The sequence below is a fragment of the Molothrus aeneus genome, chromosome 13, assembly GCF_037042795.1.
Source record: "Molothrus aeneus isolate 106 chromosome 13, BPBGC_Maene_1.0, whole genome shotgun sequence".
NCBI classification, from domain to species: domain Eukaryota; kingdom Metazoa; phylum Chordata; class Aves; order Passeriformes; family Icteridae; genus Molothrus; species Molothrus aeneus.
Window position 1 is genome coordinate 6,265,566 of NC_089658.1, and position 25,209 is coordinate 6,290,774.

Here is a 25,209-nt window from a genome sequence, read left to right on the forward strand (position 1 = left end):
AATGCCATCAGGGAGACAAAAGGTTCATCTCATCTGCACAGCTGGCAAAACCATGAACCTGGCTACCACAGCAGAGCCAGTGCTCCACGTGCAGAGCAGATGTAAGTTCTTTCCAGTATCTGGGCAACAGCACACAAGTCCACAAGAACTGCAGCAAAAGGCAATTTGTTATAGAACAGGCAGCTCTCAGTGTTTTATTTTTTGAACTAAATAAATTCCACAATGGGAGCTACCATGGAACAGTACGGCCAAAGAATCTCTCAATGTCAGCCAAAGGTTCTGCAGTGGATTGATGGCAATCTGTCTGTCCCTGAAATAGGCCCAATTCTGAACAGTTTGACAAGGAGAGCAGCAAATATCTCAGCTATTTTTGTAGCAGGAGGAAAGAATAACACCAAAACTGGACATGGAAAAATGCAAAGATCTTTCCTGGCCATTACCTCTCCTGTCTATAGTGAAAGCCAAACTAAACCCTGACAAGCAGGCAAACATCAGATTTGAATTCCCCAGTAACTATTTAGACCAAAAAATTTCAGAGAAAATTATCATTATCTGTACCATTAAACACCATCTCATAAAAGCTACTCAATTAGAATGGTGGTAGGGACAGTATTGTTATTCACAAAGTGTTTGCAAATAGGTCCTTCTCTTCTGTGAACAGGAGACTGGTAATTTTCCAGTATTCCAAACACCTAGAAAGTTTTGGAGAATTATTTTAAAATCTAGGCATTTTGATGAGACTAATATGTCATTTATCTTGCCTTATCATTGTGTTTGGACAGGGTGCTAGAAAACGTCATGTAGATTCCCTTTCTCAGGAATGGCTGGAGCAGTTGAGCTTTCAAGGGATATTTTGCAATTCTATAATTCTATGATCTTCCCTCCATCCCCCCACACACACACATAAAGAAAATTGTCTACCTGTTATAGAGGAGAATATCAGGCTTCCAAATCAGTCCATCAGGAAAACGAACATTCTTCACTCCTGGGTATTCAGACACATTCCACTGCAGATAATGATCTGTCCAGTACTAGGCCATACACACAAAAAGTAAGTTAGGTCATCTCATCCACTGCTTTACTGTAGTTCTCTAGGGACTGGATGGGCTGAAACAATAGTTGTTCTCTTGTTTAGCTTCAGGGACTGAAATGTTTGGAAAGAGTGAATTAAGCCATCTAGAGCACAGTGGAACTCATAAACCCCTCATTTTCAATTCACACTGCAGTGCACATAACAGCCAGGAAGAGATTTGGAGTGCTTGAGTTTTGTTGTTCACACTGTCTCAGGTGCCAGTTTGGGATTGAACTGCTTTTATAATTCATACAGTAACTTCCATTATCTTTGTCTTCATAGACAACTTTGTTTGCTGTGGTTAGAAATTCTCAGGTGGTAGTACCTTGCTAATAGGCATGGGGTAGAGCAGCCAGCATTCACTGCTGACAGAAGATGACTGTGATGGCACAAGGGTAATGCCAGCAGAAGGTCTTGGCAGCTCCTGGGCCTGGCTTTGGGCAAACTCTGAGGCAGCTGCTCCATAGCACTGCTCAGTCCCACAAGTTTCCTCCCTGGCTGACACTTCCTGCACTGAGGCAGCTGCCCTGGGGCTGCCTGTGCTCCTTCCAGCCAGGCCTGGCTGCTGGCACAGGCAGGCTGGCACAGGCAGGCTGGCATAGTTGCACCAGCAGGGCTTTGATCTGAGCTCAGCGCTGCTAAATCCCACACTCTGTCATTGAAACATATGGTGGAGCAGAGCCATAAACAGGAGCAGAGCCCCAGCCTGCAGCCAGCTGAGCACTGTGGCAGCCCCAGCTTGCCTCCTGCACTCCAAGAGTATTTTCCTGCTGTATTTTCCTGAAATTGAGGTTGTACATCACCCCTTCCTGTGCAAATGGCTTGTCATGATACTAGGGTGGTTTCTGTTGAGCACCAAGGGTATAAGGACTAAAGTTCAATTCATTTTACAAAATTTACCAAATTTTCTCTGTCTATGCTTCATTATGTGCTTCTCTGTATCTCCATGTTTATGTTTTTAGATTAACTTCACTTGGCTGTAGGTATCATGTAGCTTACAGTGAGGGCTTGTCCAGATTTACCAAGCTGTTGCAATGCCAAATGTTAATTTCTTAAATGTAAACTTTTAAATGGGTGAGTAAATGTACAACACTTAGCCCTTGTGTCTAGTGGTCCTTGTCAAAATGTTTGATAGACATTAAGGTCAGGAAAAATTGCCAGTGGGTATTGTGGAGGTAAATGTTATTGGTCATTCTCATGGGGTATTCACATCAAACTGGTCTATGGAATTCCTTGCATTACTGTCACAGGCAAGTTTTGATTTGATACACCAAGTTACCAGTTAGCCTCATGCTGCAGGTATTCAAATGCATTCTTGTACCTTTGCAACAGCACAAATGACCATTTTGATGCATTCAACACAACTAATAGCATTCATCATGCAGCTTCTGTGAAGTGTTTACTATATTTATTTTTTGCATGTGCTTCTATATTTATCTAATTCATTTTTTACAATGAGTTTGTAGCAAAACCAGACAAAAGATCTGAGTTGTGCACTGTTTTTCCCTTTAGCTTTACAGATAATAGTTTTTTATGGAAATCTTCAAATACTTGGCTTTGTTCATAGTTCTTGGTTTCACAGTTCTCTAGTTAAGATACATGTGTTGCTCACAGCCATTTATACATGGCTTCTGTAAGCTGATCAACTGCTTCTCATATTTTTTTCAGAAGTTTTACATGCATTATCCCAGTAAACTGTTTTACATTAACTTCTTGGTTGACAAATGTCACTGTAATTTTTTTACCACTTCATCTTTGTGTAATATAGAAGTCCTGAGATGCCAGGATAATCTGTTTTTTCCAAAGGCCAGCAATGTAAGCAAATCAGCTGTGTGGGTTTAAGGCACTGAAAGCAGTGGCTCTGTGGCTTTGGGTGACTCATCCTCAGGAGCTGCCAGAGCAGGTCACACTCGTGGTGGCAGGGCCAGGTCTGGCAGGCTGCATTCACTGCCAGCTGAAGGCATCCTGGATATCAACATATCCAATCATTTCCTAGCCCAGCTTACGTTAGGAGTTCCCATGGCCACGGCTCTTTAGCGCAGGGTGATGCTGAGTGACGTAAATCCAAGGGCAGCAGAAAACTTAATAGTCAAGGCTGCATTAGAGATCATGTTAAACAGATTTCTGGCTGCTCTGGCAGCCCTGTGGACAAAGTGCTCACCCATCCAGCAGGGCGTAATCTGCTCCATTTTGCTTTAACTTTAGAGCTCCTGTTAAAGGAGCTGAAGCACCTTTAATTTGGATTAAAATGGCAAAGAGCTCAGGGTGCTTTGGTTAGTACCAATCTGTGTGATTAAGCAAGGCTCCTGCTATAACTTAGATCAAGTTTCAGATTTTTGATGCTGAACAGTATTGCCATGGAGATAGTGGTCAGATGAAATAGTCTGCCTGTATAAATGCTAGATTTATATTCCACTTTCTCTCAAGTTATTTTTTGTATTTAAGTATTTTGGGGATAATTACACCAAATACATTTAAGATACATTGTATCATAAAATACATTTAAGATACGTTGCTGATTATGCACACGTATATATCAAGGAATGCAATGGAGAGGATTCAGGGAAAACTTATTTCAGATAATTTAGACTAATAGAATGACATGTGTTTGCCTTTAACTTTGCTTTGACTCTGTCTAGAACACCATTAATAGACAGTTAATATGCAAACACTTTTATTTTTATATGTACACAAGCCATGAGGAGTGGCTACATTTTTTGGTAGTAACCAAGTGATCTGTTCATTGCAGTCTTAAGGTGCTTCATATCCAGTATGTGCAAAGGTGAATAAATCAAAAGAAATACAGAATGTATAATATAATAAAAAATTTCCTAAGGGAAAACAAAAACAAACTCAAAAAGGATAAGGATGCTGTGAGATCAAAGAGAAGGAAAATAAATTACAGCCTCTTGAGTATGAAGTGTTGTACCATTTACTGGTAAGAAATCATAGGAACTATGGTCTTTGTAGCTAAAAGCCAAAACCATATTATATTGCCAGTTTTAATCTTGCTGTACAACAGGCCTGTAAAAAAGCATGACCCTGAGTGCTTCTTCCATGTGAGATTTTCTTTGTGAATATATGGAATAGCCATGCTGTTCTTACAGGTCATCAGAATAGTCTTTCCTTTGTTTCCCAAGGCCTACCCCAGGACAAGTGAGGTGCTCTATTTAAAATGTTACAATAAAAAAAAAAAAATAATAATGCCTTTAAATGGAATGAGCTGGTAACAGAAACTGAAAGGTGTAAAGTTTCTGCAAAAGCCTTATGATTGTCTGGAATAATAGAAATCTTCTGACTTCCTTTACCTAACCCAAACAGTTTGGTTTCTGTAGTACTGATGGGAATTCAACTAATGGCAAATTCTCATCCCTGCTGCTGTAGGTGGAGAAAACTCCACATCACTGTCTTTGCAGAGCTTAAAACAAATTTATGGTGGAAACATTTGTGGATGCATTAGGACTCCACAGGAGTCAGCATGCTAAGAAGCACCTTGTTAATTCTGAGTCACAATGTAACCTTTCAGAGAAAACAATTTCAAAATACTCTCACAAAGTTCTTGAATTGTCTATTATCTCTTCCATTCATTAAAAAGTGAGTAAAAATTGACTTCTGCCCAACCATACTGGCCATGAGATAGGACAAAGTTCTCTGCTGTGGTATCTAGTAGTAGCAAAGAAAACCTGATATGGAATTAGGAGTCAACTCATATTTTCTCTACAGACCTGAAAGTTTTCTAAAATTCAAACTCCTCACCAGATTAAACTCTATAACTGAAGGGGAAAAACAAACATACTTTCTTTCAAAACTTACCATTTGTAGCCAAATATTTGTTGTTAATACTTGATTCTTTTCATCCTGGAGGGAAGGAGGAGAGGAAGAAGAAAAAAACAAACCACAGTTTAGTATTATTTAGATAAAATAATACCATTAAATACATTTGACTATTATAAAATAACCAGTTGTGCCAAAGTACCTTTCAAAGCAATGGGAATCATTGCCACTCACTTATTGGAATGGAAGTTTTCACAGGAACCTTCAAACTTCAATTTCATATTACTGCTATCAGTCAAACTGTCTCCTGGGGGTATCCTTCTGCCAGACTCTTCCCTGGGGCTCCTTCTTCAATAAAGAGGCTCCAAAGGCAAGGCAGATTCCAGCAGGGGCTGCCTGTGCCACCTTTCTTAGCAGCAGCCCTCTCACTAATTAACCTTACCCAGAAGACATAGGCAGGCAGTAGAAAAAACAAGGAGCAAAGTGTGGCTAAGCTCAGCTGAGAGGTGTTGGAGCCATTCTGAGGAGCTTCTTAAGAGGCAAGGGGCACCACTTGGGTCAATGGAACTGTACAAAAAGTGCTGCACCAGCTTTACCAGAAAACTCTTGTCAGGGCAGGATATTATTATTCTTTGAAGGCCTTTCCCTGCACTCCTGTGACTGATGTAAGTTCAGGTGACACAGCTGGCATCTGAATGCTGAAGTTGTAGACTTTAATTCTTCACTGCTCAGACACAGGAAAATATCAATGACCTTTTTCTGTGGAGATACTTTATCAGCATCTGCCTGGGTTGTGTGAAGCTAATGGAATATACTATATATGCAGTCAGTATTCCATATTTTCCAATCTGAGCACACAATCCCTGTCCCAATACCAGTCCAAGTTCCATTTACAGTCTGAGAAAGTGTCATAGGAAATTCAGTCACCTGTACAGCCTCAACTGCCAGAGCTGTTCATATGTCTAGACCTCTGAACTTAAATCTGTCATTCTTGAACTTAAATGTCATTCCTAAATGCCAAAAATGTTTAATCACATTTCATACAATTAAAAAACCCCTTTTTAATAACACACTTTACTAAAGGTAAATTTTCCTCTTCTGTTCTTGTTTTGTGAACTTCTAACCAAAAAGAACTCCTGAGAGACCTTTCATTGCAACCATTTTAGATCAGCACATTAGCAGAAAGTTACACAGCGTGTAAAATCAAATACCCTGCAAGGGACAATGGCATTTTTAAAGCAAGAGAAACCTTTTGAGGAGCAGCATCAGTAAATGTATGGAAGTGTTACTAGGCTGTGTGTAATCACAACTGAATGTACAACATACAAACAGAAAGATTTTAAATAAAGATGGCAATGTGCATGAATAAAGTCTACCATCATGCACACTCCTACCTTGCTTTAAAAAAAAGTAGCATAAAAAAATATAAATCATCACAGACCACAGCTAGTCATTCAGCACTTTTCCTCTCTATTTTCTGCTTCATCACTTCCATGAACCTTTTTCAAAACTATCTCAAGTGGGCAACTCATTTAAATGGCATCCTGGGGAAACAGGTCTCTAACCATTTGCTTTCAGAAATCCATTATTAAGCTCCACTGAATCTGCATGGCGAAGGCATTGCTGAAGATGTCAGCCAGGCAAAGCAGTAATTAACTTGCACTAGTAGCTGTTATTCTCTAGCCCCACAAACATTAATTTGGAGCCTCTCTCAGCCTGCTTATAGTGTTAGAGCACTACAAAACTAGTTTGTATGGAATCTTTAATTCATGAATGAAGAAACCATCTTTAAGAGATCATTCATCTCACCAGAACTAAAGTCTATTGAGAAGGGCTGCCAGCTCAGGGCGTGTTAAATCTCCATGTTTCTACTCATCATAGGCAATTTTACATGAGATGGAAATATTGCCAATAATAGCTTGTCCTCCAAAGTTCAGTAACATTTTCTGAAAGCTCTGTGTGCTGTCCCAGGTGAACATGACAAGTTTCTATAATGCAATGTCCTGGCTCAGCACCTGAGCAAAGCTGAGAGCACCACTGCTGGGGGGTTTCTCTGCAGAGCTATAACTGCCTCCTCAGAGGTGCAGAGCAATTCAGAATCCATTATGTTGCAGGAAGCATGTTTCAGGACTATTAGCTGAATGGCATGGTTAAATCCTGTGTTAAACTCCCAGTGTGATCTCTTTCTACACATGAATGGCCCCAGCTTTAAATTAGTGATGTTTCAAAAAGTCCTTTTCAGCAGCCAAGGATTGTACTGAAGCTGGGGTGTTGTTGGTGCCATGGAGATCTGCTGGGAGGGCCTGAGCCCACAGCACAGGCATGGGAACTATTTTAGGAGTGGCAGGAAGGAGCTCTACCATCAGTGCACATCACAGACCCAAGCCAGAGAGCTGCCACTGAGCACTCCAAGTAGCAGAGCTGAGGGGGACAGCAGACTGTCAAAGCAGCTGTGCTGATGGCAGCATGATTCAGCTGCCTGCCACTGCCAGGTACAGAGCAGAGCCATCATAGGTTGGCATGCAGGACACTCTGCAAGCATATTCTGAAAGCCAGGAGTTATTCTGAAGTGTGATCTTTCACTCAAACCTAGCTCAAAGAGCCTATTCTGAGAGCACTGACTCAAATGTGACTTGTACTGTGAAGACAAGCCCTGAGTGAAGATGGCCCATGCTGTTTTCATGGTATTTCTTTCTGTTATTTGAAGCATTTAGAGCCTGAAAGAGGGTTACATATGAGCTAAGTAATTTCCACTTGGATCACTACATTGAAGGTTCCATCAGTGTTTGAATCATAAATCATTGCTCCTCAGATATAAAAACTTTACTGCTTGCTGAGGCTTGGTTTATAGCAGTGTTCTGAGTTTTTAATACTGTTTGTTGGAGCAAACAATTTCCAATATTTTAGTCATTATTGGATTGACTCATCCATCACTAGAGGAAAGGTTCTGATTTTAGAGGGTTTGTCACTCTTTGTGGCCCCAAGTGAAGCTGGTAAAAGATGGGGCAGGAGACATCCTGCAGGGTTTCTCGCTGCTTAGGAGAGTTTTTTGGACACTGTTTTAAATGCTTCACAGCAAACTACATTAACACTCTTTTCAACAGAGTTGTGCAGTACCTCCTTGTAAAATGATGGGTGGGCTTGAAATGCTTCAAAGAACTTCACCAGTTTTGTCACTTCATTTTGTAAACGCTTACAGAACACTTTATGCGTTTTGACACAAAAACGAGGAAGTTCCTGTTACAAACACTTTCTGCTATAAAGGAGGAAAGAAAAATGGTTTCACATGTTGGAGAATCATCCCAACAGAGAAAGAGATCAGGCACTGTATCAGGTTGTTGGGATTGGTGTGGTTTTTCCTCCATACCAGCTGCTTCAAGTTACTTGCTGTTCAGACAGTAGCCAAGTAGCCCTGCTAATGGAGAGTTAGGTTTCCTTGGCACAGTGGGAGGTGGGTGGATGCTGCTTTGGTCTTCTCCATCCATAACTGCAGAGAGGGCACATGGTGAATTGCTCCTGGACTGCTTGTCATTTTGTGGCAGTGCAGGTAATGAAAGGAAAGTAGCTGACATCAGGAGACTTGACTAGTCCTTGATTCATTTTTGAAGGTAGAGGTAATAACTTCTGCAAGTCTTTGAAGGAAATTGCACTGTCTCCATTCTTCCAATTCCCACTTCTGGTTTTGTCTGTTTTGTCAATTTCTACAATCCATTGGACTGATCACCTTTGGAAACACAGTTACCAGTGTCTCAAATTATCCTTCCCTTACCCTGTGTTCCTCAGAATATATAAAAGAAGAGAGAAACTCGATAATGCTTTAGGGAAGGTGTTAGCCTGGACATTATAAGCTCTGTAACAATATCTGTAGACTTTCAAATGGATTTCAGCACATGTAGCATCCACACTAGAAAAGCTACATGGCAACTGCAAGGGGAAAAAGAATTAAAATAAAGCTGCATGCCTAGAGAGTGGCATGCAGTGATATGCAGCCCCTAGCAAGAAACACGTACTTCCCAGGGACTAGCCTAAGGTGATATTCTAACTGAAATCTATGAGCTGTAATTTCTGCACTTCAAATTTAGATTCTTTATTTTTATGTGGTTGAATCTCACCTAAATTATAGAAAAAGTTATGGCTCTTTGAACTGGGCTTCAATTACTGTCAACCTTAATAAAGACTTTGTAAGAACATTTTAAGACAGCACTTGTTACACCATAATACTATGTTCCTGATTAGTACCCTCTAGCAAAACTGAAACTAATAACTGTGCTCTGAAGTTAACAACACTCTGATAGCCAGTGAGAAATATGCAAGACACTTTCTTTACTTTATGTGATTTTCACTTTTTTGTGCTTGAATGTCATCCTACTGAAACCAGCAGGTTAGGCAGTTCATTAGCTCTTATTGTCTCAGCACTTGCTCATTAAACATTCTCAACATCTTCTGATCCACAGTGTCAAATTACCCGTGCCTACTGACATTCCCCACCTCATTTAAAGTCCTGTTATGTTCAATTTTTGTTTCACACAGTTTGGGGTTTTTTCCTGCTCCTTTTTAGGGTCATGCATTGAGCTCACTTAACTGTATCTGCTGAAAAAGCCTGAATTCCTACAGGCTTAGTACTGAGAGGATAGGCAGGAGGGTGAGCTAAGCACTCATAAACTGGCCAGGCGACAAAAGATTGGTGCTATGTCCATACTTCAGGCAGCCATAGTGGCAGGATGATGAATCCAAGATCCTCAGAAGTCATGGAGAGTAGTGGGAGGGCTGGACTCCCATCCCTGCCCTGGTGCTGGTGCACAGCAGCTCCCCTGTGTGGCAGGAGAGGCCAGAGCAGGGTCTGCTCCACTCATCTGCAGCCCTGAGAGCACCACAGTGACCTCTCAGTCTCCCCACAGTAAGTCAGTGGGGGGTCTATTGCAGATATCCTCTCCATGTGCCAAGGTTAAAGCTATATTTTTCTATTAAAGGTAGCTCAGGGCTTCTTAGTCAGGCAGACAAAATTGAATTTTGCTATCTCAGTGGTGAGGATAAAAATCAGTTACTTTAAAAAGCCATCCTGGTGCTTCTTCAGGGACACTAAAATGAAGTCTGCAGCTGCTGGCCAAGGACTACCCCTAATCACCCATAGGTGTGGGCTGGAGCTGGAGCCAGTGTTGATCTTGAAGAATGTAGTAGGGGGAATTAAGAAGTTTGGGGAGGTTTGTATAGGAATAAAAAGCCAAACAAAGAGTTGTCAAAGTGAAAAAGGTTGTTCAAGCAAAAGAAAGATGAAGAAATAGTCAGTGTACATGATTTGTGACATAAAAGTTTGGAATTCCTGATGCCTCTTTCCCACCCAACTTCTTTTTCACCATGAAAGGAATAGTCCAGTGCAATTACCCTTCACTTCTCCAGTGGTCAGCAATTGAGCTTTTTACACAGTAAAATGGTTTTTACTCAGCTTACAGCACATATTTCCAATTAGGCAGAAAATGTAAACAGTTAATACCACTGCATAAATAATATTAATAATATTCCATGATCCAGTATGTAAGATTCAACATCAGGAACAGACAAAAGAATGTTTCTGATGTCTTAAAAATAGGTGGAAAAGACAGAAAAATACTCAATAAAATGTCAGAAGTGGAAAATAAAAATTTTCTTTGTGGCACCATGTTTTTGAGACCATTCCAAATTTAAACACACATTTTTATTTTGACTTCTGCCATACTAGTGACATTTTTGTATAAAAGCAGAGTTCTGCTGTTTATGACTTAAGCTTGTAGTGGTACAGCCTCCTGCTGGGAGAGCCAGGCTTCTCCAAAACTGCAGCAACTGTTGCAAAGTGTTGTCCAGCCAGGGTTGAACTGCACAGCCAGGATGCTTTGCCAGTTCTGCATGGCCTGGCCTGGGGGTGTTAATGTAAAATGGGGGCCACTCCCTTTACATCAGCTGCTGATTTGCCCTGATTCTGTTGGTGCAGAGAATCCCCTGGAAACTGGTCTTTGCTATTTTGTACTCAGCCCCCAAGTAGTGATGCTGCTGAAGGTATTTAGGACCCCACCAGCTTTCCCACATTCCACTGCAAAGCAAATTTAGCCCGAGGCACCTTCACAGCTAGGATGGTACCTGCCTGACTCTTGCTACCTGCTAACTCAGACTCTGGCTCCGTCAGACCTTTAGGGGTAATTGCAGCTGTGCTCAGGATTTAGTTAAGTATCTCCTGTAGCATTAAGGTTTTATAGTGAAATCTCCAAAATCCAGCCTGAAATATCTTCATTACTTGGTGTGCTTCTTGATATTTGATTTAATTTTTTCTAGCTTTTTTTAATCAAAGAATTAAGTCCAACCAAAATGTGAGTAGTTAATTAAAATGAAATTTGAAAACTTCTCTTCCACTGAGCTCTTAGGTTTATTAGATTTGTGATGGATGGCATACGAATGGCTCTTCATGCAGTCTGCATGCTGGAGGTCTCTGAAATAAAGAATGGCTCAGGAGAATTGCTCCTGGCTGGGAAAAGTGGACTTTTGTTGATAGAGATAACATAGACTGGCACAAATTGCTGCCATTATCCTTTTTGATTTTTTAGGAAAGGTGACTTTGGACTATAAATTTAATATGCAATAAGGCAATAAATGGCTATTCTGGGGCTGAGATACTTAATTGTTATATCTGGGAAACAGGTAGAGTTTCCCTCTGTGAACACTTCCTCCTCCTCCTCCTATTAATTTGTGATACAGTGAATAAAGTTATTGAAGTCCCCTAATCTTTAGCATTTTCGTGGTTTGGGCTGGTTTCACTTCCTCAATTGTTCTTATTTCAACCCATGTGTTTTATCTTCATATTCTCCTCCCCACCAGGGGAGGTGCCTGAGTGAGCAACTGCATGCAATGTTTTAATTTCTGGTTGGAGTTAAACCATGCCAGGCATATTGTGAACTCAGCCTGCTGTCCTGAGCACGTTCCATAACCCTGCAGGGCAGAGTGGCAGTACCAGATGCAGTGACAGCTCCTCTGTTTGCTGTGTGAATCCTGTGAGTGGTGTGGCAGATCTGAACAAGGACCAAGGCTAGAATGTACAGCAGGAAAAGAGAATGCAGTGGAAGACTGTGAAAAAGATGAAAGCAGTGTTAGGGCTAATGACCGTTGTGTGTAGGCTCAATTTTATAAACAAATTTAAAATATTTGTAGGAGATAATTGTTAATCCAGTGAAGTTTCCTGCATGGGACAGGTGGGATTAAGGTCTGATTCTGCACTCTCATTCTATTTATTTTTTGTTTTGTTTTGGAACTGTGTCCTACATTCAGTAAGTCATCTGCCTGGCCATATTTACTAGATCTATTTCTTCTATAAATCAAGGAGTGAGCCCCACTAGAAATAATGCTGGATAAACCAAACATTCCAGCTCAAGTTACCTCTCCTTAGCAAAGTGCTCTGTTGGTGTTGTTACTTCAATTTTGTGCAGCCTCTCACCTTCAAAATATGTCCTATCTTCATAAATGTTTCCTTAACTAGCCTGTAGTGTTTAAAGTTCAATATATGGAAGTTTTATTTCAAAGCAATACCTGCTTATACCATTTTCCTTTGAAATGCACTCCTCCAGGCTGGCCTATGTATGTACATGTAATGCCATTTTTAAAATTACTTTATAGAATATGCTGCTTAGTGTTTATTGAGCATTTTCCTGTCTTGATAGTTTGTAAACATGTCCCATCCAGAACGTGTGAAATTGTTCAGACTATTTATTCTCTTGTGGTGTTTTTGTTAATTAAATTGTTTTGTTTAAAATGTGAATATATGAGTAGAAAATCAACAAATGGATTTTTTTAAAAATTACTTTGTAATTTTTAAAACATCTTCACTCTAACCTACAAGCACATTATTTTCAGCAAATTAAACACAAGGAATATTGGGCCTCTCTAGCAAGAGAAGGGCCAGGCTAGGCAGAGCAGTGTGAGCTCAGTGTGAATGGAAATTGGCCCCTGGTGCTGGAGGCAGGGGTCCTGGGACAGGGGGTGTGCTTGAGCCACAGAGGGCTCCATGTTCTCTGGGATGGAAACTGCAGAAACTGTGGGATGGAAACTCTGCAAGTCACTCAGCCACACTCCTGAGGAAAAGCACCCAGCAGCTGGGAGGGAGGGAATGGGAGAGGAGGAAAGGAAAGCTCCAGGTGTGAGGGGTGGACAGGTGTCCTAGTTTACAGTCCTGGTCTGTATTTAACACTTGAGCCACTACATATTTAATACAAGGTTTACTATGAGCTTACACACAGTTACAGTTCAGGCTTTAGTAACTGTAGAGTTTGACCTATATGGAAGTCTGAAAAAATTGGGGATTTTCAGACATGTTCTGTATGAGTGTTGAAGCCTGGAGTTCCTCTGTCCTGTGCACTGTTCAGGTGTGCATGGAGTGAAACAAAACAGTGGGGAAGGAAACCTGAATACAGCAGACAATGCTTCTGCTTAGAGCTAGAGTTCTGAAAAAGTTGATAAGTTTCTGAAGTTAAAATGCTAAAATATTGCTAGAGCGTTCTGTGCTGCTGGGATAGGAGTAGATGTTCATTTTTGGTTTTTTGAATAGCTCTTTTTCTATATTTTTTAAATTTAGAAAAATACAATTTGAATTTTTACCTGGGTTAAGGTTGAGTTTGGACTATGAGATAAGGAGTCTGATTACTTAACCTAATTCAGGTGAATGCTGAGGGGGGTTGTTTGTTTTGCTTTTTTTTTTTAACTTGTGCTGTTTGTGTTTGAAAAAGCCCAGCATTTTCTCCATACCAACTCATTTACATATTTTTGCAAAAAGCATTTGCTTTCTCCTCAATTTCTTGATATTGCTTTGAAAGAAAGGCAGTTTGCTCAGACCACACACAGGTCTCCCCAGATAGATGCAAATCCATCACAGCAAAAAGCTGCTGCAGAAAGAGCACAAAAGAGTGACCTTAACTCAGAGCATCTGTGTGAAGAGCCTTCTTAGGATGGAGGAAGGTCTTTGTGTTCTGTGAGGGCTGAGAGCTGTGCTGCCATTGGCTGCACCAGGGCTTTGTCCTGGCAGAGGCTGGAGAAGTGGCTTTCACCGAGTTCCAGGAAAAAGAAGTTGAGAGATTATAAATATGTGTGAGAGGCTCATGATGTACCATTTTTGTTACCATGGGGATGTAATTGTAACAGCAGTCTGTCATCTTTTTTATTTTCAGTACATCATTGTTAGCAAGAGATTGTATTTAGATATGAACACATTCATCTTTGCAAAGACAAGCAGGGATAAGGCATAAGAAATGAGCAGAGTACAGCATGACTAATCACAAACATCAGCACATCTTGCATGAAAAAATATATTTTGAAGAGCAAGTTGCATTTTTCAAGTTACCTTATGAATTTCTGTGATTAATTGTAGGTGTTTCACTCAGTTCAATTTTTGAATATAGCATAGAGCTTAGAGTGCAGTTAAATTTCTCACAAACATGCAAAGTAATAACTGTCTTCTGTTGCTTTATTTACAAATAATTCTTGATTCTAGTGTATTTTGTAGCAGACTCCTGTTGAGAGGACTGAAGCCTGAATTAGTGTTAAATACTGGCTCTAGGTGCTGATTACCATTGCCAGTCTCACAGAGATAGGCATCCCAGCTCTGAACACATGCTGGAACCTGGGAACTACCAACAGTACCGCAAGATAAGATCAAAGAATGGAGCCCCACAGCCCCACTCATTACATGGTGTTAAAACCAGAGGGAATCAAAGCCTTTGAACTTGATTTATCTTCCTAGAGGTTAGCTGCAAAACACTGAAATTGAAAGGTCAGGTTGTTACTCTTCAATGTACCAGCAGACTGAAGTGGAAGGAAAGTGTGTGTGTTATTTCTTCAAGGAGAGAAAAGAGAGTTATGGGAGAACAGGGAGCTGAACCCAGAGTTGTCTCTTCCTCTCCCTGTGTGTGATCAGAGCACACAGCTCCAGCACCACTGCTGCTGGTGTTCATCTATCCTATTTTTGTGACTAACACCATCAAAAACTTACACACCTGACCAGAGCATATTTTCCATGATTTAGCAGCAGCTGAAACCTTTAGGGAACCCAGAGCCACAGAGGCATCTTACACAGCCACAAGGAATGGCTCTGTGCACTACAAATGGACATAGGTAAAGCCAGCTTCAGAAGGTCAGATAGCAAAATGCTATTACTCATCCCAGACAGTGTCTCTAACTATACTACATCCTACCTCCATCTTCCCAAGTGTAGGAAAATTAAGATAGGAGGAGTTGCTCCAAAATTTCTGTGATATGTAACATTACCCATTATCTTGGATGTCTTGGGCTCTCTGGTCAATCTAGGATACAGCACAGTATCACCATGGCAATTAAAAAACTTCCTGGGGAAGGGCAGAGTACAAAATGCATTGTTTATCCTGCTGAGTGTCTCTGCAACTCTTGACACAGAAGTATTGCTAAGACACTTCAGTAACTCAAGAAGATGAGTCATATTGCAGAGGTTCTAGTTATTTCTTACCCATCCTCTGATGGACATATTTGAGAGTCCTCTTAAGAGTCTTCCTTTCCTGCTTTCCATGAAAATCAATGCTGTCCCCACTTCTCTGGTATGCCTGTAGAGAATCACTTACAGAGGCACTGAGAAACTGAGTTAGCTGAGAGGAATACTTTGATGGAAATCAGCTGTAGCTCTGTTTCTTCACAAATGCAACAAGCGTCATGACTGAAATGTCAGAACACCTACATGGTCCTTCAGGCTGCTTTTCCCACAGCACAAAAGAGCAAATTCTCCTCTGTGAAAAGATTATTTCTGTCTGTGGGGACAGAGATGGAGTGAGCACTCCAAAATCCATAAAAATGCTCATCTGAATTTCTTGAGCTCTGTCAGTGCTCATTACTTTTTCTGTCCTCATTCTTGCATTTAGTAGTTTTAGAGATGATGGGTAAGAGGCCTCGTTCCTTCCTTCCTGCCTTCCTCTCAAACCCTAAACCAGCACACCTGTGTAGTTACTGAGAGTAATTAAGGGGATGCTGAGCACAGAAATGTGCACTTCTGACTGAACACAGAAAACAAGCCAATAAAAGTGCAAAGCAGCAGTGCTGTATAATTAAACATGTGTATGTGTCCCCCACGTCTGCACAGGGTTATTGATCATCTTCCCTTCAGGGGAGTTTTTTATGAGGAGCACACAGGGAAGAGGAGACAGGATTATAAACCATGCAAATGTGGCCTCACATCACTACCAGATGATTTGGGAGAGATGAACTGGATGAATATCATATTCTTATCTTGCTGTCAGTGAGCAGCACATGGCTTCATGCCATGCTCTTAGTGCTTCACAGTTAGCTGTTGTTGAAGCCAGGGTTACCAGCCTTTCCTTTTTACAAATCAAATTCTAGTTGCAGTTAACAGGCATGAAAATGCAAGCACAAGTGAAGGTTAAATCTGAATAGACATTTATTCCAGACTGCTTCTGGTTATTCTTGGAAAATAAATCTTTTAATTTTGAATAAATTAAAAATAAATTGGTTAACACATTAAAATAAATTATTTAAGTAATTAAAATTCTAAGTGAATTTTAAAAGATTTGTTTTTCTACATAAGTGCTTGTACAAATAGGCTCCCTGCTGCCTACCCATTGTGAGATCTTTCTTTTTTCCTTTCATTCTTTCTTCCTTTCTTTCTTTTCTATTTTTGTAACTCACATATATATTTAGATTGGGAACAGTTGCATTGTTTAGTGGTCTATTTAGACTACTGAATATGGTGAAGAGTTCAGGACAAACTGAAAAATTCACATCTGTATCATCTAAATTTGAAGTAATTAACATTTGAAATAATTAACATTTGAATGTATTTATGTTAATATGCTGCTCAGAGATACAGAATTGTTTGCTTCCAATCCATTGGCAATACTTTGTTCAACTGCTGTCAGCAATATTAGATTTGTAAATGACTGGAAACTTTTGATAGCGTGTGCTTTGCTGAGAGAAAAGCAGGCACTGTATCCACAGGGCACTGAGAATGCAGCCCTGAGCAGAGACAGGACAGGAACAGAAATACCACGTTGCTTTAGCAGCATTTCCTGCCTTCCCCATCGTCCCCAAAATTGCTGCAGCACATTCCTGCCAACTTACAGACCCACACAGATCACACCACAGCAGTGGGGCTGGGGCCGTGATGGTTACTTGGGAGTTACTTTTCCCCACATAATTCACCCAGCCCACAGCATCCTCCCACAGCACTTCCACAAGCCTTCCCAGAAAAGAAATGTGTTCAGCAGGGGCAGCCACCTGCATTTGAACTCCCTTCTTGTGCATGGTGACACTGCAGTCACAGGCAAACCAAACCCAGGAGGAACCAAGGCGGCTCCTCTCGCTCTGTGCACAGCAGAAAAGGCTTTCCCAAGGAGCAGCAGGTTTGTGGAGCAGAGAACTGCTCTGTGGGAGCAGAGACCAAACCCTGCACCCAGGGCTGCTCCTGGGCTGGGACAGCCCATGGCTCTCCCAGGAAAGCAGCAGCAGGGAAAGCATCCAGCAGCCCCAGGGCTGGGAATGCACAGCTAGCACTGGTACTGCAGGGAGCCAGATCCTTCCACTAGCCAAGGACAAGAACATTTATGAAGAAATATGGGTCTTTCAGTCTTTCCAAGCAAATTACCACAGATCATAACAAGCTGATCCATATTGGTCAAAAAAAACCATGTGAACTTGTGTATCAAATAGTGACATCCTCTATCGTCTTGTACTTGAACATGACAGTCTTTTTTTAAAAAGGAACAACTCTGAATATTACAAGGAGTATATTCATTTCAGCCCCAAACTTCTGTAAATGAAAAGCTTTGTATAAGACCAAGTATGATGCAGATCTGACTCCCAGGAATTGCATCTTGCACTGTAATTTTGTTTCATTAGCTGATTACTGATGACTACTATTAATTACTAGATGATGTGACTTTGCAGGTTCTGTTGTTCTAGTAAGAGGCCCTGTGTAAAATGTGAAGCTTTATGTGGTGGTCCCTGTGCTCTACAGCAGTGTCCCAGAGAAATCTGTTTCCTAGCACCTTAGCCATGCTTTTCACAGGAAGGTCACAAGCCCTTTTCATCACAACTGACATAGATGTAAATGTTTAGTTGCTTTTTAAGTTAACGAGGTGTCCATACCAATGCAGTTAGAAAACAAAATATGAGGTACTGAGTTTTTATGATTCAAACTGATTATTTATGTCACAAAGAATAAGAAAAAGGTCTGAGAAACTGCTTCACTTTACTCATATTAGAAAGAAAACCCTCACAAACAGAAAAACCCCAGCTGATTCATATTACAAAAAAGTTCCAAACATCTCTCCTGTGGAACCAGAAAGCAGAATATAAGTTCTGATTTTCACATACAATGGACATCTCTAATGTCCTCAAGTGAACTATTATTAGGAGGGTTTTTTATAGCCTTTAGTCAGTCCTTTTTTCCTTCCTGCAAACTGCCTTTAATTAGTGTACATTCATTGCTTCCCATTCCATCCTACACATCCTCCTGTGTTTAAAATATCTTTCCAGACCTAAACACTGTTTGAGGAGACTAACTAAAATGCTGACAGAAGAGTTAAAAAATCCAGGAGATCTTCAGAAGCATAGGAAAGATGGACAAATATCACAGAAATAAGGTTGCAGTTTCTCTTAGTATATTAATATCTCACCACAGTAGGGTATGGAGAGGTGTTGTCTGCTTGTTAAAGTAGAGCAATTATAAGAATATTTTAGACTCTTGTCTGATCTGTTCTTTAGATTTCATGGAAAAATAGAATACTCTGTTTTCTGTTATAATCCAGTAACTTTCATACTATTAAACTAACTAAAAATATCAGAAGGCATATCCCAGCACATTTCCAGTTTTCTAAACTCTCAGGAATAAACTATGGTGGAATGGAAATGGATGCAAGATGAAAGTGCAGTTTCTCTCTTTTGCATGGTGGGAAAAAAAGTTCAAGCAGCAAACTGAGAAGAAAATAAAGCTCAAAGAGATATTTTCTAATGAATGTTAAAATTAAAAGAATAATGCAGATCTGATGAGCTTCTGCCACAGCCATTGTTTGCAAAGAGGCTGCTGAGGTCTGATAAACAGCTTAAGAACTTCATTAGCACCATTTTTCAATGAGCCTCTTGATTTGGTTGTTTTTATTCATTTTCCAGATTTAAATTTCTTTTTTTTTCTTCTTATTTTTTCATTTTTTTGGCGGACAAGATGTTTGTTTTATAGTCTGTTTCTTTACAGAAGCTGTTATGCTTCTTTGAATGACAGCATAATTTTCTTTTCAAAATTTCAAGATATTTGACATTACTGTCTTGCCCAGTGGGTCTGGGGTATTGGGTTGCAAATACTGAATTGCAGAGGCTTTGCAAAGCCTTGTATGTAAGTCATTGTAGTCAGCTGGATCACTTCACTGGGTAACACAAAACAAGGACAAAAGCCCTTGAATATAGAAAACTAAGTCGTGCAAGTAACCAAGGGCAATGTAGGATAAGCAAACTTTGACTAAGTTCAGATAAATGTAAGAAAGTTTGCATGCTTTCATTTATCCTTTGGTCTGCACAAGTGAGTTGAACAGCCTAAAGGAACAGGATTTCCCTTGAGATTCTGCTGCTGCTTACTACATACAAACAACTATTCAGTGCTTCTCTTTCCCCTAACTAGAAATTTTTAAAAAAGGGAACAGGAGAAACTGGAAAATAAGCAAAAACTGTTGTGTAGTAAATTATTAAATTAGCCAGCAAGTGTCTTCAAGAACCATGAAAGATTCCTAAGTAGTGTTATGCAACATAAGTAAGAATTTGAATATTCATGTAGATAAGTAGCTTAATTCAACTTTCTTAAATAAATTATTAAATGTTGATTCTATAAAATTAACTAATTTATGATCAGAGTAGACCAAAATGGCCACACTCATACCCACCAAAATGTTTGTCACCATGAGTCTTCACAAGCTAAGATGGTATTGATCCAGCATTCTCCCAAGTTTTGCAACTTGAACCACAGCTAGAGCTCACTTGTATATTTTTGAAATACTTGACATGTTAAGTGAAGAACCACCACAGGCAGTTTTGAGAGCAGTTTAAGCTAATCTAAACCCAAAGTACAGGTCATGTAGAGAAATGACCCCTCAAAAAAGGATAAGGTAACTCCCACTCAGAGAGGCGGTGGTGAAAGCCAAAGCTGTGGGAGCATGAGCCCAGAACTCAGATTTCTTCCAGTAGCAAAGGCTGAGATCAGCTCAGGACACTGCCAGATTGCTGCCCCATGTTCTATATAGAAAGCTGGTAAAAATTCTAGATTCCAGCCAGAAAGCTGAAAGCCTTATATATTGAGAGTGAACCACTGACAGCTACTCTTTCCTCTTTGTGGGTTTACCAAGATTTCATTCATAGCTTTCTCCTATGTTATTCAGAAATATACACACCTTGCTGCAAATGGTCAAGAAATCTGGAATACTTCAACAAAAGTATTATTATTATTATTATTATTATTATTATTATTATTATTATTATTATTATTATTATTATTATTATTATTATTAATTTTCCTGGATGAAAGATGTCTCATTTTTTCTAGAATTGTTTTGTACTGTTCCCAAGTTGAAAAATAGGAAGTTATGCTTAGACGTTAGGAAAAATCTACCATTATGATAGTGGAATACTGACTGCCCAGGAAGGTTGTGGAAACTCCTGGACAGGAGCCAGGAAGGCTGTCAAAGTGGTCAGCACTTGACTGGACAGAGTCCTGAGTAACATGATCCATTTAAGACATCTTTGCAGTAGAGGAGTGGACAAGATGACCTCTAGAGGCCCTGTCCAAACTAAAATAAGATTGTGATTTTTGTACTCATTTAGGTAGCAGTAAAAATTGTTTGAACTATCACTCTGTACCTCAGTGTATTCAGTTCTTCATGCTTGTGTCTCAGAGCAGTCATTTGCAATATAAATGTGTGACCACTTAATTTCTAAGGTTTCATCTTCTGACTTTTGGGGATGAAATACCCTCTGATACTTTCTCTGAATTGTATTAACTTACAGTTGATACAGATATGTCTATTGTAAAAATGCTGGCTAGGCACAAACCTCACAGCCTCTGCCCACTGCATTTGTTTTTCTATGCCATTCACTATTCTGTATGAGATGTAGCAGAGTAGGAAAAGCACTGCTGCTGTGTCTATTCCTAGTGTTCCCTCCAAACCAATAGGCAGTGGCTGAATGTTCTCCTCTGATACTATTATTGAGATGGATGTTACAAGATAAAACAACACTATTAGTAGGTATTTACCTCCATACAGTGTTTCAAAATGTGGTGGCTGTAGTTTTTTTCTCTGTGGAAATTATATCATATCAGTATATTTCAATAATCTGTTTTACAAAACTGTATATGCTGGAAATTTTCCTAAGCCTAAGTTATGTTAAGATTCCATGCCAGCACTGAAAAAAATACCAGAAAAACAGAAGCCAAAGACCAGTTTTATGTGCAGATTGAGGGGTTTCCATGAGGTGAGAAGTAGAGAAAAATAAATAGCTTATCTACATCCTCTTCTTTATTTTTACTGCCATTGTGCTGAAGCTATGACCATCCATTAGCCCCTCTTCCTCTCCTTCCTCTAAGGTATGCTGTAGTCTTTGTCTTTTAAGATTTTTCCTTTTGAAGTCCACTTTTTCATACCTCTTACTTTCCATTTTGCATCCCATCCTCTTCCATCTAAATTCCACCTCTCTTCTGAATTCTTTTGCTGTATCCCAGGCCTACCATGTACTCCCACTTGTTCTCTAGTTAGTTTCCTAGTTCTCCTCTTTGGTAATACATCCACAAACTGCATATTTCTCATGCTGCCCCTGCTTTTCCCCCCCACTTAGAAACATTTTGTATCATTTACTATGCCAGCTTGCATTCTTATTAGACAATTAATTAATTCCATTTTTTAGTGAACTCCACTAAGCTGGGGCAATTGGCACTTACAGATCCCTCATTATGTACTGCTGATACTAGCATGCATATCAAAAGAAATACATATCTAAAACCATGGGGTAAAAAATTTCTAGTTGTAATAGGACAGGTTAAAACTAGAAATACAAGGTAGGAAACATCCATTGTATTTAGAAAATATTTCATATACCATCACCCTTTTCCTGTCACTAAAGTCAGAATGGAATGGAAGAAACTTCACCTAAGGAATGGCAGCAACCAGGATCCAGCCTGGCTCAATCTGTTCTGGCAGGGATTTGATGGATTGGCTCTGGAGAGGTCTAACTCCCAATTAGACTCAGTGGCTATCAGCTGAGAAGCCATTAAAGTGAATATATAAACTACAGGAAAGTGTGATGGTGACATGTTTTGTTTCTAGCTTGTTAAACCAGTAATTGTTATTGCAAGTAGCTGTCATTCCCACCAGCATTTGCTTCTTGTTGACAATGAAGAAAACTCATTTGTTTTATAGCATGAATCTTAATTTGCTTCATGGTTGGTTTCTTTCTTTGGCTGTCAATCCCAGATCTCAGAGAAAGAAATGCAGTGAGTTTTATGGCAGGCAGAATGAGCTGTAACTAAACGGCCAGTTAAAATACCTAAGGTTTCTGACTGACTATGAAGCGTGGTTCTTGACAGGCACATAGGATCAAAAGCTCCCTTTTGAATCATATGAGCCAAGACTGCCAGTCATTGACTACACCAGATTGGCTAGTGATCTGTGCATATTTTCCTTTCATTTTGTATGGGTTTTAATTAAATTTGACAACTCCAGAAGAAATTAACTCTCAGTCTTGAACTTTAGGCATCTGATGGGAAGATAATGGAATTTTGCGGTTAAGTACATTTTTAAGACTTTAACTTCCTTGTTAGTTGTCATAGCTAGTTGAATTCAGTAAAAATAAATACTGTAAGCCCACTTATATGCTGAGTTGCATCTCTGTGCCACTGTGACAGAGTGAAGCTTAAATTAGTCATATTTGAACCCAAAAAGATCCTGCAGTGCATTGTACAAGCACAGCACAGAAATACCTATTGATATACCAGTTAAGTGTGGTTGTAAATACAGTAGCTATTTAAGCATATAGAATGTAGCAATCTTGTCTACATACCAAAGGAAATAACACAACCTGGATTTTGGTGGGATTTCCTCTCCCCTCCATCTTCCAAAATAGGCAGCTCTTAAGTGACCACCAGAAATCAAGAACTTTGGTTTTGCAAATCCCTCCCAGACTATACTGCTTGTTGGTTCTAAGGACAGTTAAAGATTGAAAGGCAAAGTGTGCATTTTGAGCTCCCCTTGAAATATTTTCTACTGCTAAAAACGTTGGGAATTTCTGAGAAGAGATCTAAGAAATAGGTAAATGATACTTCTAAGTTTAGTTCTTTAAAGATGCAGACAAAATTTGGCATTGTGTCTTGAATTAGTTGTGCTTTCCAATTTCTTGTAATTCCTTTGCTATCTCAAATGTCCCTTCTAGGAAGGGAAAATCTGCCCTTTAAAAGAGTTTGCTAGAAGGTTACAGACTTACCACATCCATGATCTGCATGAGGCTGAGAGTGAAATAGACAGTGAGTGGCTGGGAATCATTTGCAACTGGTCGCTCCAACGGATTGTAATTTTTCAGCAGCTCCTTGTAAAGCTTCCTTTGGAACTCTCCTTGCAGAGATTCTTTGGGCACGGGAATAAAAAGATAAATAATAAGGAGTCTACATCAGAAAAAGCTCAGGCATGCTTTTTCACTCCTATCAGATATTATGTATCTATTATTACACCTGCTGCATTCCCAGAAAAAATGCCACTGTGTTTAAAATAGTTCATTAGCTACTACAACAAAATCCTAATCACAAATATTCATCCCAGCCTATAAGGGGGAATTACCTCTTTGATCATTTCTTGACTGGCCAGGAGAGATACATTCTAAATGCTAATGGCACTTTCTCAATGTATACACCCTTCGATCCAGCAGCAAGAAGTGATGAAGAGCAAATACAGTAGCTATAATTTGACACCTGTCCTGGCATAGCTATAACCAGAAAAGCAGAACAGAAATACGGCAGAAGGCATCAGCAAGACAATGGGAGAAAAATGGCCACAGGTTAGACTGAGCACTGCTCTGGGGCTGCTTCAGACAGAGAACTCTTTGGGGCAAGTACACTCCGCTTTGTTCTCTGTTCATGCAGTTAGAAATGAAGTGGGTACGGTGTTCCTGGCAGAGATGATAGACACCACATTAATATACATGCTAATATTTGGGGATTTCTGTCCTTTTTACACTTCAAATCCAGGGAGGATGCTTATTCTGCCGTCTTTCTGTGGAGAGAAGGAGCAGGTTTACATGAATGGAGCAGAGTAGACCAGGGACAGAGGCAGTTTTCGAATGAAGGGGAATGTGCTACAGGGTAGGAACAGGTTCTCTGGACGTGAGACCTCCCTGTCCCACTCCAGACCGCCCTCCTTCTTCCCGATTTTCTCGTCCTCAACTCCCCCCACAAAAAGCCGCAGCCTCTGCCCTAGGACATGCACCATTTAAGTCCCTTGACAGAGTTCGGTGCCCCATCCCCACCGTCCTTCTCCCGCGTCCCTTCCCGGCAGGTCCCAGCGCTGGCCAGCCCTCAGCGCGGCCCGGGACGGGGGCGAGCCCCCGAGGCTGGCAGAGGGCAGAAGGGGCCGGCCGGGGCCGGAGAGCGCCGTGCCGGGAGCACCCGGGGCTGCCCCGACCCACCCGCCCCGCCGCGGCTCCCGGCGCTGCCCGCGGGGCCGGCGCCCACTCACCGCGCACGAGCCCCGCCGCCGCCAGCAGCCACACCGCCAGCTCCTGGAGGCCCATCCCGGGAGAGCCGGCGCTGCGAGCGACCGACACGCCGACAGCAGCGGCGGCTTCTCCCGCCGCCGAGCCCCGCCAGCCCCCGGCCGCCGATCCGGGCCGCTGGGAGCCGCCGGCGCCCCGGGCACCTCCGGCAGCTCGGCCCCTTCCTGCGCCCGCACCGGAGCTCGCCCTACGGCGCCGCCGGCCCGGGCGGAGCGGAGGGATGCTGACGGCCCGCCTCCCCGAGCTGCCTCTCGCCTGATGGATTTCCCTCCCTTCCCTAATCCTCGAGCGTCTCCGGGCCGGAGGGGAGGGAGCGGAGCCGCTCGCAGGCTGCTGCGGCAGCCGGAGCGATGCGGCGCGGCTGGGCGAGGGGGCCCCGGCATTATAGAGCCGAGAGCGGGGGCGGCCCCCTCCCCTGGCGGGCAGCCGCGCCCGCCCGCCCCCGCTGCCCTCCCCGAGCCCGCAGCGGCACCGCGGGGAGCCCCGGCTGCTCGGGGACGGGCGAGCAGGGGAGGGGAGCCGGCCCGACCGCCCCGGGGAGCACGCACTGCCCGCGGTGCCCCAAAAGCCAAAGGGCATCA

The 25,209-nt window shown here is 41.4% G+C and overlaps 1 protein-coding gene across 1 annotated transcript in view; it reads right to left on the reverse strand.

The window, feature by feature from the left end:
• The window catches only part of CHRFAM7A (CHRNA7 (exons 5-10) and FAM7A (exons A-E) fusion), a 38,857-nt gene extending 13,872 nt beyond the window's left edge, over positions 1 to 24,985 (reverse strand). Inside the window, exons 1-4 of the mRNA XM_066558500.1 lie at positions 24,592 to 24,985; positions 23,348 to 23,487; positions 4,886 to 4,930; positions 922 to 1,031 (exon numbers count right to left, since the gene is read on the reverse strand). Of these exons, the coding sequence (XP_066414597.1) occupies positions 922 to 1,031; positions 4,886 to 4,930; positions 23,348 to 23,487; positions 24,592 to 24,646 (350 nt within the window). The 5' untranslated portion in view covers positions 24,647 to 24,985. The remainder of the gene's footprint in view (positions 1 to 921; positions 1,032 to 4,885; positions 4,931 to 23,347; positions 23,488 to 24,591) is intronic.
• Between the last annotated feature and the right edge of the window lie 224 nt (positions 24,986 to 25,209).